Source organism: Cimex lectularius, unplaced genomic scaffold (assembly GCF_000648675.2).
Source record: "Cimex lectularius strain Harlan isolate CLEC.00 unplaced genomic scaffold, Clec_2.1 scaffold327, whole genome shotgun sequence".
In the NCBI taxonomy this organism is placed as follows: Eukaryota; Metazoa; Arthropoda; class Insecta; order Hemiptera; family Cimicidae; genus Cimex; species Cimex lectularius.
In genome coordinates, this window is record NW_019392865.1 from 246,685 (window position 1) to 262,823 (window position 16,139).

General features: G+C 36.2%; 1 protein-coding gene and 1 non-coding gene across 3 annotated transcripts in view; both read right to left on the minus strand.

The window, feature by feature from the left end:
• LOC106670297 (lactoperoxidase-like) overlaps positions 1–8,020 on the minus strand; it is a 91,258-nt gene extending 83,238 nt beyond the window's left edge. For both annotated transcript variants that reach the window (XM_014400488.2, XM_014400487.2), the window contains exons 1-3: positions 7,746–8,020; positions 3,536–3,646; positions 1,199–1,357 (exon numbers count right to left, since the gene is read on the minus strand). In XM_014400488.2, the coding sequence (XP_014255974.1) occupies positions 1,199–1,357; positions 3,536–3,646; positions 7,746–7,753 (278 nt within the window). In that variant the 5' untranslated portion in view covers positions 7,754–8,020. The remainder of the gene's footprint in view (positions 1–1,198; positions 1,358–3,535; positions 3,647–7,745) is intronic.
• A 2,708-nt stretch (positions 8,021–10,728) lies between these two features.
• On the minus strand, positions 10,729–10,802 carry Trnan-auu. The gene has a single exon. It is a non-coding gene; the product is annotated as a tRNA-Asn (tRNA).
• Between the last annotated feature and the right edge of the window lie 5,337 nt (positions 10,803–16,139).

Here is a 16,139-nt window from a genome sequence, read left to right on the forward strand (position 1 = left end):
CTGAGGTAGGTGATTCTCTAGGCCTGCGGGTAATTTATTATAAATTGCAAAAGCTGGAATTGCCGGTGGACTGCGAGAAGTGATAGGCCCAACTCTGTATACGCGTGTATATACATTCTGATTACTACGTCGACTACTGTAAAGAACACAAAAATTAAAAAGAATGACACCATTTAAGAAATACAAAATCCAAGTAATAAATGAATCCGTAAAAGAAAACTCAGACGGTGATAACACCAACTTATTTCTTCCACCTGTAGCAAATTTATAAAAGGGACTCCGCTGAAATTACACATACTGACTTCTGAGGAGGGCGAGAAGTCGAACAGTTGCAAATTTAGTTGTTTTTTTTACTGATTTTAAATTGAAAGTTCTAGAAGAGTGCCTTCTTAAAAGAAATTTAACGCAATTTTCAATGCATTTATTGGATTTCCTCAAAAATGAATAGTTCCAGAGCTAGGAGTAGCTTTATGATGAAAACCCTAGTTAGTTGAAAGAAACATAAAATGTTTAATATCTTCGAAAGAGTCGAGAATCGGACCATGGTGTGTAAGGTGTTTGTTCTTCGTTTGGAGCGGAGAATATGCTGATAAAGTTAATCTATAAATTAAGTAAAGTAAAGTGATTCCTGGCATAGAAGAGTCCTTTACGTCCAACTACCAGTTAGGAGTGATAATATATCCACACTATTATTTTATTTTCAATTCCCAAAGAAAATTTCAATAGAAATGCCGGGTTTTGAATACAAAACCTTAATGGTGCCCATACGAGAGACGGACCCCACCGTGCTCCTATCAGTTTTAATATCTAAAGAGATACGAAGAGATTTGCCAAAAATTACTTTCTTAATTTCTTACCACATTAGTAAAGATTCAAATTCACTAATTTCGTGGTCCACTTGACCAATTAATACATTACAATTAATTAAGGTTTTTAGTTGAGATGGAAAAAAGTTAACGGCACGAGAGGGATTCGAACCCACGACCTTCAGCTTGATACGCCGCTGCTCTACCTCGATCGGGTTGAGATGGGGAGTTGATGTCCGAGTGGATCGAGGTCACGATAGCTCAGGTGGTAGAGCAGCGGCGTATCAAGCCGAAGGTCGTGGGTTCGAATCCCTCTCGTGCCGTTAACTTTTTTTCATCTCAACTAAAAACCTTAATTAATTGTAATTAGTAAAGATTTTCTTTTTTAGTACCTTCGTGATAGGATTCTTGTAGTTTCTTGGAGTGCTGTGCCCAAAAGGGAGATGGTCTGATCAGTGACCGTTCGAGGCGGATGACGGAGGCCGACCTTCTGCCTCGCGATCGTAAAAGCCTCGTTGACGTCTTCGTACCGTATGCATCGGTTCCGACCGCTGAAATTCAGAAGATCTCCATGAAAAAGAGAAGAAACGGACAAAGAGGGTAAACTTGAAATATTGTAGCAATTATCCGTAGTTAGGTCGTTTCCATCGTACGAAAACAGCTAGTACGAGCGGGCCAAATTGATCTGGACTGCAGTCTCATACCCGGCAAACTTCCAAAAGAAATCTCATCGGAAAGAAACACACAAGTTTTCACAATTGATACTGCTATTAGTGCTAAATAGTGAGTGATAGCAGTCTGAAAATTTAGCACATGATCAATTTAATTTAAATAACTTTACCTACCTACATGGACTGGGACTGGCGTTCCCTGCATCATATTCCTAGTTCATAGTGTACCGTATGAAATGTCAGTTTTGTTTACTTTCAATTCAACGTTTAAAAACATAGTTTGCTTTCATTTGTGAAACTTCTCCGAGAAATAAATTATTATCAACAATAATCACCTCACCGGAATTATATATTATATATTATGCAATTATATATTATGCAAATTATATATTATGCATAATTTGTCGGTATGAATTTAAATTCGGCCATACCGCTGCTGAAGCATCAATAAAGATTCTGCGAACAAACTGTTTACCGGTGGTTTTCAAGATTTCGGTGAGGCGATTTTGAACTTGACAACAAGGAACGAGGTAGGCTGGAAACCAAATTGGACAATATCCAGCTGATGGCAGTGGTTGTGTCTTGTCCTTCAAAAAGCACTAGGGACTATGCCAAAAAAATGGGAGTAGTTGCTATGACTGTTTCAAGGGATTTAAAAGAAATCGGGAAAACAGAAAAATTGGATAAATGGGCACCACACGTCTGCACCACAGAAAGACAAAAGTTACGCCATTTGTTCTTTGCTTTTGCTGCGAAACCACAATGAACCATTTTTGAACCGGGTTCTCACTAGTGACGAAAAGTGGGTCCGGTACGAGAATCAGACAAGGTCATCTTTATGATTGGACTGAGATGAGTCGCCAAAGCAGACGGCAAAGTCAAGCCTGCTCCCCAAAAAAATTATGCTGACAGTTCGGTGGGAATAGGTAGTTTGATCCATTTTAATTTTTTAAACCATCGTATTGACAAGAGTTAGACATTTTTTTTATCAGAAACTCCGAGAAAAACATCCAACTTTGGTGAATGAAAAGGCACCTATACTCCTCCACGACAATGCTCGTCCATACGTTTCAAGTTAGAATGCAAAAACTTCAAGACCTAAAAATCGAAGTTCTTCCACACCCACCGTAAACACCTGATCTATCGCAAACTGACTTCAACCTTTTTTTATGCCCTGGACGGTTTTCTAAAAAATTTTTCAAACTGGAGATTCTCTCAAAACAGTAATCCAAGAATTCCTAAAATTTCGAAATCCAAACTTTTATGAGGATAGGATAAAATAGCTTACAACACGTTGGGAGAAGTGTATTTCAACTAATGGAGAAATGGAATTTTAATTAATTAAAGATTGATTCCAGCTTTATAATATTACTTCAATTACTGACATTTCATACGGTACAACCGGATAATAATTGTCTAAACTAAAACGTTTTTAGATTGATGGTGATGTTGATTGACTTTAATTGGGACGCATCTGTAAATAGGATAGACGATAGACGATAGATTGGCTTTGATCAGTATTGAAAAAAAAAAACGTGGTAACTAGTCAGAAAATTTTGTCCTCGCATACTTTCAGTCATGTGTATTGCATGTCATATAGAACAGACGTCAAGTGTATATTGTATATTCTTTATACAAGCAGGAAAAATGTGTACGGCTCAGAAGTGTTTATATCCGAAGTTGACACTGAGACCTTTAGATAATGTGTGAAATGCAAACAATTTTTTGATTACCATCAGTGAGACATTCATATTCCGCTATCGAGTTAAATAACGTTTGGTCAATAAGTCCATAAGTCAATATTTCTGTTTTCTTTTCTTGTGTAATTAAACCACATAATTTCAACGTGTCCCCTGGAGGTTTTTGGAAATTCCGACTTGTTATTCGTCAGGGGTCGGCGGTCTCTTCAATTCTAATAAATTTCGGTACGGTTAGGAGACAGGAAGTCGGTAAACACATTTACCTCCGCCCCTAGCTCCGACGGGAGCCGAAATGAAAACAATTTAATTTATTGCCGCATCTCCTTTTAATTGTTGCCGGCCCATTTGTCTGAATTACCTGTTCCAAGAAGAAGGAGGCAGGAGCAGGGCGCAATCGGACCGATCCGCGTAGCTTTTCGTATCCTGCGAATCTCCTGGTGCAAGTAGAGCGAGTAGGGCAAACCACAACCTGAAAAAAAATTCTGTTTTTATTTGCCGTACCACAGGATGAAAGTACACGCAAAAACCGCAACATCCCGCTCTGTACCCCCGGCCGAGACATTGAGGATACAGGTCGACCACAGAATTACAAATCGTTCCTTGATTGTTTGAAGAAAGACGAAGAAAAAGTCCATTACCTACTATTTAAAGTTTTTTTTCTATTTTAAGAAAAACGGTCCTTCGAGGCTCAAGGTGGCGCATCTTTGCTAACTCCACTTCCTAGCAATGATGTCATTCGTCCTCGGGTCGGGAAAAATTAACGCCGGAAAAAATGTCTCTTATGCTATTGTCTGACGACCATTTATTTATTTTTTTTTTTACTTTAAATTTTCAAAGCTATGGAGCAGGGCGCATTCATCTGGTTACATGAAAACAACCAAAGAAAAAGTTCCCCGAGTAAAAAAAGAGATGCTTAGGGCTAAAGTTTGATTATCGATGATATTACATATTATTTATTATGTCCTGTAAACAGACGTTAATACTTAATACGTTAGGTGTAATAAATCTCAATTTGGACTAATAATTCCCATGTGTCTAAAGTTTGATTGCATTCTACAGCTTTCACTTTTCACTCACCTTTTTTCCATAAAGCTTTTTCTGTATCTCATAAAATGTTAATCGTACAATAAATTTCATTACACCGATGGAAATAGAATTGAAAAATTTGTAAGATTCATCTGGTGAATTAATATTGTTTATGGCTCGCAGTGCAAATATTCTCATTTTGTCTTTAGCTTTTCTATAAAATAACAAATTCGTGAAATGGTTCAGTCTTCTTTCTTTATGGTGATGTAAATATTATATATATATATATTACGCAGGGTGGGCGACCAAGACCCGAGGGTTTAAATGCCTAGGTAGACTCGTACCCCATCCCCTAAAAGGTACGGGACTAGGTCGGCTCACGAGTCCTGCATAAACCTCTTGGACCTATTCACAAACCCCAAGATTTTGGACCATTTTATCTTGGGGAGTGATTTAGCAATGTCCTCTCCTTCAAAAGTTTCAAATCTATCCCTGGCATACCTATCACATTCTGCGAGGTAGTGTCGAGCCGTTTCTTCTTTTATTTCACAGAAGAGGCAAAAGGGGTCTGGTAGAATACCCATTATAAAGAGGTGTCTTCTCAAGGGGCAATGGCCCGTTAGGATACCTATCAGCCTCTTAATTCCCCTCCTTCAGTTAGAGAATAACCATTTCGCTTCTTTTGGTTTGATTTCCTTCAGAAACTCCTTCGATTGCCTATGTCCGGGGGACAGATTCCATTCTTTAAGGAATTATTTCATGCCCCAGCAATTAATACTCTCTTTCTCTGTGATTATAGAGTGGGGTAATACCGGCTGGGCCCGACAAACGCAGCATTTGAGTCTTCTTTGGCCAGGCTGTCCGCCTCTTCATTGCCATAATGCCCCTTATGAGCTGGTATCCATATGAGGGTTACCCTATTCTCGTACCTGGTAGTAATCCTATTAATAAGTTCAACGGTTTCCTCTACCAGCCTAGATGTTGATGATTTTTGTGTTAATGATAGCAACATCTATTGACTTGGTCATAAAAGTCCATAATGCAAAGAGAGAGCTGAAGAAGGGATTGCTACCAAGACTACCCGGCTTAGAGGAACATGAAGCGAATTGTTTAAGAAATGCACCCAACAGCCAGCGCCAAACTTTTCTGAACGAATGGGTAACCGACACCTGGCAAAGCAGATAGGAAAGTAGTATCAAGGGCAGGCTTACTTATGAGTTCTTTCCCATCATTAAAGAAAGAAAAAAGCAGAGTTGGGTGCAACCAGATTTTTGGTCCACACAAATGCTTACGGGGCTAGGAAACTTTGCAGTTTATCTGCACAAATTCAAGAGAGCTAATACCCCAAACTGTCTGTTATGCAATGTTCGTGAAGACGTACGACACAAGCTATTCTTCTGCCCAAGCTTTGTACAACTTCGTCAGGACCTGCGAAACAGTTTTCAGAATATATGGCCTCCAGAATTGAAGGAACTTGTGTAAAGCGAGCAAACGTATCATGTGTTCAAACAGCTTACACAGAGCATCCTAGCGGGTAGTAAACCAAGTACCTGAAAAAAAACCTAAACCACCTGTGATTAAACTGTGATAAATTTAAGTGTGTAACCTTAGTACAGATAATTCCGGGCTGGTTACCTCTTTAAAATAAGTTAACATTGTTATATAGTACCTAAAACTGTGATTGTTCTTTATTGCTTAAATTAGTATATTTATATTGTTTTGTAATTTTACATAGTTTTTATAATTTTAATTTTGAAACTTTATGTAATGATTGTATGATATTACTGGGCGAAAAGGAGTAACCAGCAAGGGGGAGACCTATTAGATTAGGTCAATTTAAGTAATACAGAGAGGAAAAATATATATACCCCTAACCTTCCTCGTGCCCCTCGTTTAGAGCGAGGCATAAGGAAGGCGTTATGCTTCCATTTTCCCCCATACAAGAAAATAAGCCAGTCTAGTGGCCGAGGTCCGCCGGTATGGGGCTCCCTCAGGTACGGCGGGGCGGTGGATGGGGAAAAAAAACTATTTTTGTAATGACTTAAGACTGGCCTGACTGTCGGAAAAAATTCTAATATCTTTTCCCTTAATCTTGTTATCCATGAGGGGTCTGCAGCAAACATTGATGGCCCAGACCTCCGCCTGAAAGACCGAGGTGTTATTACCAAGAGGGGAGGAAATGCTGATCCCTAATTTAGGTATATGTATTCCAGCACCGCTTCCCTTGTCCTTAATGAGTGAGCCGTCGGTGAAGCAGTCTAGGCTACGATGGTCATCATCCGCACTATAGTTATAATCACAGGGAGTAACTACCTGAAAGTGCTTTTTCCCTAAAGGTGTTTTCACCTTTTTATCGCTAACGCCCTGTAGTTGGTTGTTGACCTTACTCAATAAATGTAGAATTTTCGAGTGACCTATATTGTTTCCCTTATGGTTCCAGCTGCCTTCACTAATTAATCTATAGCAGCTGGTTAGTGCTCTTACCTTAACCTCTATATGTAGAGGTGTAATATTGGTTATTATTTCAAGTGCTAGGGTGGGTGTAGTGCTCCCGTCATCATCATACAGCCTAGTCTTTGAAATGACCTTAATTTGTTAATATTCCCTTTATTTTCTAGCCCTTTCCACCATACTAGGGCTGCAAATAGAAATCTAGGTAGAATAATTGCGGTATATATCCATTTGGCCTCCCAATGTTTGATACCCCATGTTCTACCAACAATTCTCCTACATTGCACCATAGATAATGTACCTTTCCTGTACATGTTTTTAATGTGGCCTTTCCAATTAAGTTTCCTATCAAGCGTTACCCCAAGGAATTTGATTGAATCCCTTAATTTTAATTCGATACCCGATGTAAATATTATCAGAACAGAGAAAAATCTTACTTAAACTTTATGCATGTACTTTGAAAAGTCGTGAAAATTTATCCTCTAGTGTATTTTGTTTATTAAGGTTACAATAAATAAACAGATAAACCTTATAGGGTTTTTTGAATGCTCTTTCTATTGGTGTAATTAAATTCACTATAAGATTAACATTTTACGAGATAAGGAAAACTTGATGGAAAAAATTTGTGAAGGTTGAAGTAACTTGTTAAGTGAAGTATATGGAATAGAGTTGAGAATGTGGCTTCGAACAACAGGGACTTTTTAGTTCAAACCTGAAATATTGATGTCAGTTCATTGGATACCACATATACATGCCTAATTTTATAAACAATTCTATTTTATAAAATGAATAAATAAGTTAAAATTGATCTTTGACATATTTAAAAACAAGCAACACAAATGGTTTTAAAATAATATCTTCTTTTATACTTTTTCAAAACATAAAAATTTGATTAAACAGCATGAATGTGCATGATATAGGCCGGATTTTAGTACGATCTTGTATCATGATATAAATCTTTTTTTTTTTTTTTTTTTTTTTTTACGTAGCCTAGAGGTTTCATGAAAAGTAAATGTATCTTCATTGACGATTCGATCCTAAAGAATCAACGGGCATTGTACACGGAGGAAAGTGAGGGTGTGAGGACTTACCGAGTCATGTCTTCAGCTCCAGAACACTAACCGGTCCGAAGGAAATCCCGCAAACATTATTAGCATACAAAACCCCTCCATCCGCTGTTCCGTTCTCAAAGAGCTGTTTCATTCAGTCTTCATCCCCTACTCCTCGGATGCCCTTCTTCAGCCCCTCTACTGAAGCACGTCCTTCCCCTTCGGATAAGCCGAGATCGGCTCAATCCGCCGACGATAAGCACGGTCCATCACGGGCTCTTCGCAAAACCGAAATTAGGTCGACCGGTTTGACCCGTTCATTCCAATTACGTAGGGATATAGGTCGTATAAAGATTTGCGATTTCTCGACAGATCGATAGAAGAATCCATCTAAGAAGGCATCTGAGTGTCAATGCCAAACCACACCCAAAAAAAAATCTTTAGAATTTTTTTCTTCGCAACTACTTAAAACATTTCCTTACTCAAAGAAGTACCAAAATTCAAGTACAATCAGTCGTCGGTCGGAACTGGAGAGCTAGTAATGGTTTGACAGTAGTACACAAAATTATTGTGTATGCGAAAGCAAAACCTACAAAGAGAAAAACATTTTCTACCTATTCCTTTCTGACCTTCAATTATATTTTTACTTTTTACAAATTGCGTTATTATATATGACAGTCAACAGAATTGAAACGGTATGACCATTCAAACAAACGGCTTGGTACAAAACATATTGAATTTTCTATGTTTGGACGAATTTAAATTTTTAGGTAAATTACTCAATTCATTGTAATTTTCCCAAATAAATAAATTTGCTTTTCAATCATAATTCAAATTGCTCTACTACAATGGCAGATGATGGGTCATCAATTGCTAAAATAAAATAAGACATAATTAATTATTTTATTTAGAGGTCGTGAGATGCGGTCTGGTGTGACGTAGGTTTTAGAAAAATATTTTTTTTGTCGTGCCAACGTTTCGATCTTTATTGAGGACATCTTCAGGGCCTGGGATTTATAAACATTGTTTAAATTTTACAAATACATTTAGGATGTGAAAAAAATGAATTTATACAATGCTAGAAAATTTTAGGTTAAAAAAGCAAAAAAGAAAATTTTCATTTTTTTATCTAAAATTTTCTAGCATTGTATAAATTCATTTTTTCACATCCTATATGCATTTGTAAAATTTAAACAATGTTTATAAATCCCAGGTCCTGAAGATGATCTCAATAAAGATCGAAACGTTGGCACGATGAAGAAAATATTTTTCTAAACTCTACGTCACACCAGACTGCATCTTATGACCTCCAGATAATAATTAAGTAACGGTCATTAAACACTACACATTAATTATTTAATGAAATTTTGGTTTTAGAGTTAGTCGGGTCAATTTGAGTTTGTTTTTTAAGAAAAACTTGCAATTGTTATAATTTTTATTTTTTGATGTTTATTTGATGTTTTTTTAAAGAAAAATATAAGATATAGCTATATAAAAAAATTAAACTGGGTGTAACTGTTTTATCAAAATGTTGCTTTGGAATCAATGAAGAAAATATTCAATTCAGTGCCTAGTATTTCCTCCCCTTGCGTTGATCATTCGACGTGTGCATCGAATTTATGAGGTTTTGAATGTAGTGCTGTGGAACACTTTTCATACTCCTCCAATAGCGCCGTTCATAATCTCTGAAAATTCTCTGGCATCACAGGGCGACTTTTTACGCTCTTTGACAACTCGTTCCAATGTCGTTCAATAAAGTTTAAGTCGAGATTAACTGATGCCCGTTCCATGTAGTCACCGACGATCCTAGCTGTGAGGGGCATTGTCAAGCATAAAAATAAAACCGTCGCAAATTAATAGAATATAAAGAATAACTTCTTCTCATAATTCATCTTCAATGTATCGTAGAGCTGTTAGGGAAAAGTAAAAGTTATCAAAATTTACCATAACCAAAAAAATCCAACTATTTTTTACGACTTACGCACATTTAGTTACGACTAAAATTAGATTTTGAAAAAAGCTTCACTAACCTGATTATGTATATTTATTTATTAACTATTCCCTTAAGTCTATTTAATATATACGTGGTTATTGGAAAAGTAGAGTCTTTTTGTCAAATGAGAATATGTAATTCCTACACTTTCCCAATTGTTACATCGTTATTTAGAGATTGAAAAAATATTATTTTTAGTGTATTAATTTCTTTGTTGGTTACATAAAAATAAAAATGTTCTACGAGGCAGAATCTTCTAATTTGGTACGTTTTAAAAAGATAAATCAACAAGATACTGTTTTTTTTGCATATTTCTGTAAGCAAACATTCTGTAAGCAAAGTAAGTCAGAAAAAGGTCAAAACTTGGATTAGACCTCATTTTCGTGATTCTAGCGTTATAAAACCCTAAGATACCGATCAGGGTAAATTAATTTTTTGACTGATAATTTCGACGACCTTCTTGCCAGATTGACATTCCTAGTGCAAGCTCTAATATTATTTTCATGGCTGATAATTGTTTTAAAGAAATTCCCAAGTGCATTTTACAACTGTATTAAACATTCAAATCGGACTGTTATTTCCATTTAAAGAACGAGGTTAATTTCTGACTAATAATTTTGCTATTTTGTCTATTTTTATAGATATATTTTAATGGTACAAATGTCGTTGAAAAGCTACGTTTCTGTTCGTTCAGAGGTCTGTTTGACGTTAAAATCCTTTTAGCCGTTTTTTAATTATAACGTTTTAATCAGATATTCCGATAACGCTCTCGAAAATCGGCAAAATTTTAAGGGTTAAAAAATTTAACAATGTAAATTCTAACAAAAATTTATATTTGGGGGACTCTAGAAGTGTTACAACGAAATTTCATATTAGTTTCACGAAAAAAAATATATTCTAGTTTACTAAAAATATTTGGTTTTTAGATTTTTTTATTGATAAATTCATTATATTTCAAGGTCCTATTGTTCAAATAACCTATTTCAATTAATTAATCTTTATGTAAGGTATTGGTTGAAGTGAAAAAGTTAGTGTCACGAGCGGGATTCGAACCCACGACCTTCGGCTTAATACGCCGCTGCTCTAACCACTTGAGCTATCGTGACAATTGGGTTAGAAGCCCGCTCGTGACACTAACTTTTTCATTTCAATTAATACCTTACATAAATTAAGGTTTTTAGTTAAGATAAAAAAGTCAATGGCACGAGCAGGATTCGAACCCACGATCTTCGGCTAGATACGCCGCTGCTCTACCACTTGAGCTATCATGACCTCGATCCACTCGGACACTAACTTCCCATCTCAACCCCACCTTTTGAATTTTCCCTCCTTTTTGCCATTTTTCAAAACCCTAATTAATTGTAATATATTAATTGGTCAAGCGGACCATGAAATTAGTGAACCTTACATAAAGATTAATTAATTACTGATAAACTTTAACAGCTATTATATTTTTATTGCAAACTAATAAAGATGTAAAATGATATATTCACATAGTAGATTAGAGCAAGTAGATAGGCGAAATAAAAATATTAAAAACGGAAAATTTCAACTTAAAAAAAAAACTGGCGAAACCAGGGTGATTCACGGGAAGTGGCGGATACGGGTCCGATATTTTGGAGTGTAGAATCACCAAAAAAAGTTTGTCCAAAACCGCGCCCCACCAACCTGGTCACGCCAAGTTCAGCCAAAAGTTCAACAAACTTACATATTTTCCTTGGGGAGCTTGTGGATTAGAAGTCAAAGCCTTAATTTTGGTTCTACCAACCCAAATAACTCCTCCGTCCAATTCCTTTTCGGATTAACCGTCCCTAACCTTCCAGATCGTTAATAAATAAAGAAAATAAAAGGAAAGGGTAAGTCTGGGTTTTATTGTTTGAAGTATATCGCTTGCCCGTATAATTAATAACTCATTAATAGACTTTATATTGTCTCTTGTAATACACATAAATAAATATTTTTCTGTGTTCTTCACAACAATATTTTTGTTTTTATAAGTTCTGCGTGAAGAGGTAACATTTAAGAATTTGCCTTAAGCCCTGTGTAGAATTAGAATTTGTTCCTTAATGGGCCCCCGATTAATTAGTTAACGACTTCTAAGAGGGATCACAGGGGGTCACAGTAGATACCAATCAACTTTATCCCCAGGTCAATAAATATGCAGTATCATCCTCGTTCAGCGAAACCAGACGACTCAACGATGGAGTTGTTATTTATTATTCATTGTGCTTCAACTTTAGCCAGTATATTGAACAAAGAAAACAACGGTTAATAAATCAATATGAGGCGAGGATATATTTTAAGCAAAAGCAATTCCGTGCCGTCAAAATATCTATTAAAGCTAGAAATAAAAAGTCAGATTTAATTCACAACGTTCATATTACGCATTTGATTATCGGCAGAGCTTCGATCGAATCAAATCATTATAAATAGACCACAAGAATATTCATCAGTATAAAATTTAATTATGAGATTTCTCCATGTGGTCTGCGAGTTGATTATTATCTTTAAATTATTCTGAAATCGTGAGATGCGGTCTGGTAAGATGTAGGTTTCAGAAAAATATTTTCTTTATCGTGCCAATGTTTCGATCTTTATTGAGATCATCTTCAAGGCCTGGGATTTACAAACATTGTTTACATTAAACAAATACATTTAGGATGTGGAAAAATGAATTTATACAATGCAAAATATATTTTTTATATTCAATCAAAGTATTTCTACTCACTCCAAGTGTTTGTCTTCTGTGTAATTGAGCTATTCTTGCGTGTCGTGTAGAGAGCGCCAGTGAGATTTTGATGTTTTATGTTTATATACCTTGGATTTTGAAGGGATGAGGAAGGAAGTCGGTATAGAAAAGACATTTTTGTATAAGGCGTCGGTTTCTTTGAGGTGAAAAGAGCCGACGAAGGGAAACAATGTGTTGGTAATGGTTCGGCCAGATTATCCTTTCAGGATTATATAGAAATGGATAAATAGGAAAAGGAAAGCTAAATTGTTGGACAATTAGACTATGTGAAAAATATTTGATGTGTGGAATGTAATGTAATGATATATGTATGTTATCTATATTGAATTTGATTAATGATATTGGCGTAGCTGCGACTGAGTTTACATGTATCTGTTCTGTAATTGATGCTATGTTTATCTCTGCTGATATAAACCATTTCTAAGAAATTACGTTTATGTTTGTTTTGTTCTGTATGTAATATTTTGGGATTTTTGAAGTCGAAATTGTGTTGGTGTTCAAAATGGTGGGAAGCGAATGCTGTAAGATTTTGCTTGGGTTTTTTGCAATCATAGATATGTTGCTTTACTCTGTCCAGATATTGGGATGTAAGACCGATGTAAGTTGCCGGACAATTTAGAAATACTTTGATTGAATATAAAAAATATATTTTGCATTGTATAAATTCATTTTTTTCACATCCTACACGTATTTGTAAAATTTAAACAATCTTAATAAATCCCAGGCCCTGAAGATGATCTCAATAAAGATCGAAACGTTGGCACGATAAAGAAAATGTGTTTCTGAAACCTACATCACACCAGACCGCATCTCACGATTTCTGAATAATTATCGATTAACGGTCACTAATCACCCCACATTATCTTTAAAATCCAACTCTGAAGATGGCGAAACGCGAGCATAAATAGACTAAAATGATCAGACTACCATTACAATAAGTTATACATTAGTTTATTGAGATGGTAAAATCGTAGTATTGTGGGACAGAAAACGCTGTGTGGTGTAGGGGAGAGGTTACAAGCACTTTTGAAATTGTAAGAGTAAAAAAGGGCTGCTTATTCTCTCCCCTTCTGTTCTCGTTTTATGTTAACCATTTGTCCGAGTTTTTGAGTAGTGGTTTGTTTCTCCGGGCATTAAATATTAACTGTTTATTGAGTACTGATGATGTCATTCTGATGAGTATTGAACCAATTCAACTTCAGAAAATGGAATCTATCAATGAATTTAAATAAAACTTAAATTATGGTTTTTAAAAATGGCAAACCTACAAAAAATGATAGATGGTTTCTGGAAAAGGAAAGAACAGAGGTGGTAAAACAGTATACATAGGAAATCCTCAGAGGAGCCGTACCTTAATGATTAGGTACTACGGAAACAATGAGCTGTAGATTTATGTTAGAGGCTTGGGTGTATCCTGTAAGCTTGGTCCTCAGCATGTCTTTTTCTCCCAATCAAATTCCTGGCACTGAGCAGTGGGTGCTCCTAGGAGACTCCAACAGGTCCTTCCCTTGGATGCAAGGAGGAGGAGGTCCAGGCACAAAATAATGGTGTAGCCTTGAGAACACACTCAAAAGCACAAGCTGTACCTGTTTCCTGGCGCGCATGATCGCCTTACGCACCCTCTGCGTGTATTGGATGATAGGACCAAGGAAGCATATAGCATGCGAGGATCAAAGATACCTCTGCATCTGACTATGTGCATAACCAGCTGTATGACGCATTAGCACAGTCTTCAGTAGCGTTCTATGCGGGAATGGATTCGTCGTTGGCCGTAGGTGAGACGCCTGGTGGGTACCTAGAGAAGAGGCTGTTGTTTGCTGGTGCCTGCAAGGGCTTCCTGTACCGAAGGCAGTCTCTTCTAAGGGGTGGTTAGAAATTCTACTCTAAACGAAACCGCGGCCGGGATCCAGTAGTTTTGAGTTGGCGGGGCCCCAACACTCAGGGTGATAGAGTTGTATTCTCTACCTAGGAAGCGCTGAGACGCATTTCATTCCCTTTGGGTATCCCTTTACGCGTGGCACACGGTTAAGTGTACAATGTTGGCCCACGGGACAATCAGAAGAAGTCGGCATGTCTGTCTAGTCTGTGGATGTGGTGGCTTCTACACTGAACCTCACGGTTTCACACTATCTACCGGAGTTGAGTCGCTCCTAACTTGAGAATCTAAACGTGTGATAAGGCAGGCTTATGTGCTAGGTGTTCACGCTAAAGACTACATTTTCTAAAGACATTGCGACCCCTCATGGGAAACATACATGCCTTTAAATCCCTCACACCAGTATTGCTGATTTCTCATGGCGAGTGTTCGCCAGGTGCCACGCTAGCATTGTTGTGACCGTGGGAAAAATATATTACTATCACATTTGTAATATGTACTAATACGAATAGGCAACAAATTATAAACATTTTCAAAAAATTATTTATTAAAAAAATAATGGTCTGAACGTTGGAAAAGTATGTACACTAAATATTTTTACTTATCACTTAATGAGACTGGTTTTTTCACATATTGACAAATGATAACTATCTGCAGGTCGTCAAGGTATCGACCACTTGAAGTTCAATTTGATGTTTGATCAGTATTATGGTCAAAGGTTGGAATAAAATAAAAAAATCCAACTTTGCCAATCTTTCCACCCGGGCTTCAAGGTCATCATCAGGGCTATATTGGATTAATAATAAACAAATAATAACTGTCAATTTTGGCGTTATCAACGTGGCGATGGTTATTTAACTTTTACAAAGATGTCATAAACGTTTTTTGTTTGAATTAATAGTTGTTTACATCATCATTAAACCATCATTTGTTTGTCATCCCACAGATTATAGTCAAAGAAAGTAAATACAAGAAAAGATAGGTCTGGAATTAATTCCAAAGGCATAATACAAAGTAAATAAAGAATAATAAAGAAATCCGACCTCAATTAAAGTTATATTATTTCTTTTATAACTTTTACGATCTTAATATTATCCTGTGTCTTAGAGTGTTTGCACCGGGTAAGAATAGTTTAGTTTTTAATGACTGGAATACTGTAAAATGATGAAGGTCACACGTTGCAAGGAAGAATGTAAAACGATACTGGATAGGTTACATAAGACAAAAAAGACCGAAGCTAACTGATTAGTCCGATACTTTTACATCCAGAGGAAAAAATCAGTTTATAAAACACTCTCAATATATTTTGCGAAGAAACAAACTCATTTGTTATAATAATATGAAGATAATAATGATAATAGTGATTATTGATCGTGAAATGCTGTCTGGTGTGACGTAGGTTTTAGAAAAACATTTTCTTTATCGTGTCAACGTTTCGATCTTTATTGAGATCATCTTTATAGCCTGGGATTTTAAAGATTGTTTAAATTATACAAATACGTGTAGGATGTGAAAAAAATGAATTTCTATCATTGTATAATTTTTTTTTCAAAAAACAATATTCCGGAGTAGTGTGTCAATTTAGTTGGAAAAAAAAGTTGGAATTGTGAAACATGGTCGATGAACGTAACACAATGATCAGATTACAAATGAACTGACGATGGTCAAAACGTTAATTATTGCACAAGACTTGGACTATGAAAATTTACATAAAAGTGTGTCATGATAAATGAATCACACGAGGCACATAAAACTTAATAATTAATTAAGAAATTAAAAATGAAGCTAAATATCTAGGTTCCACACAAGACAAACAAA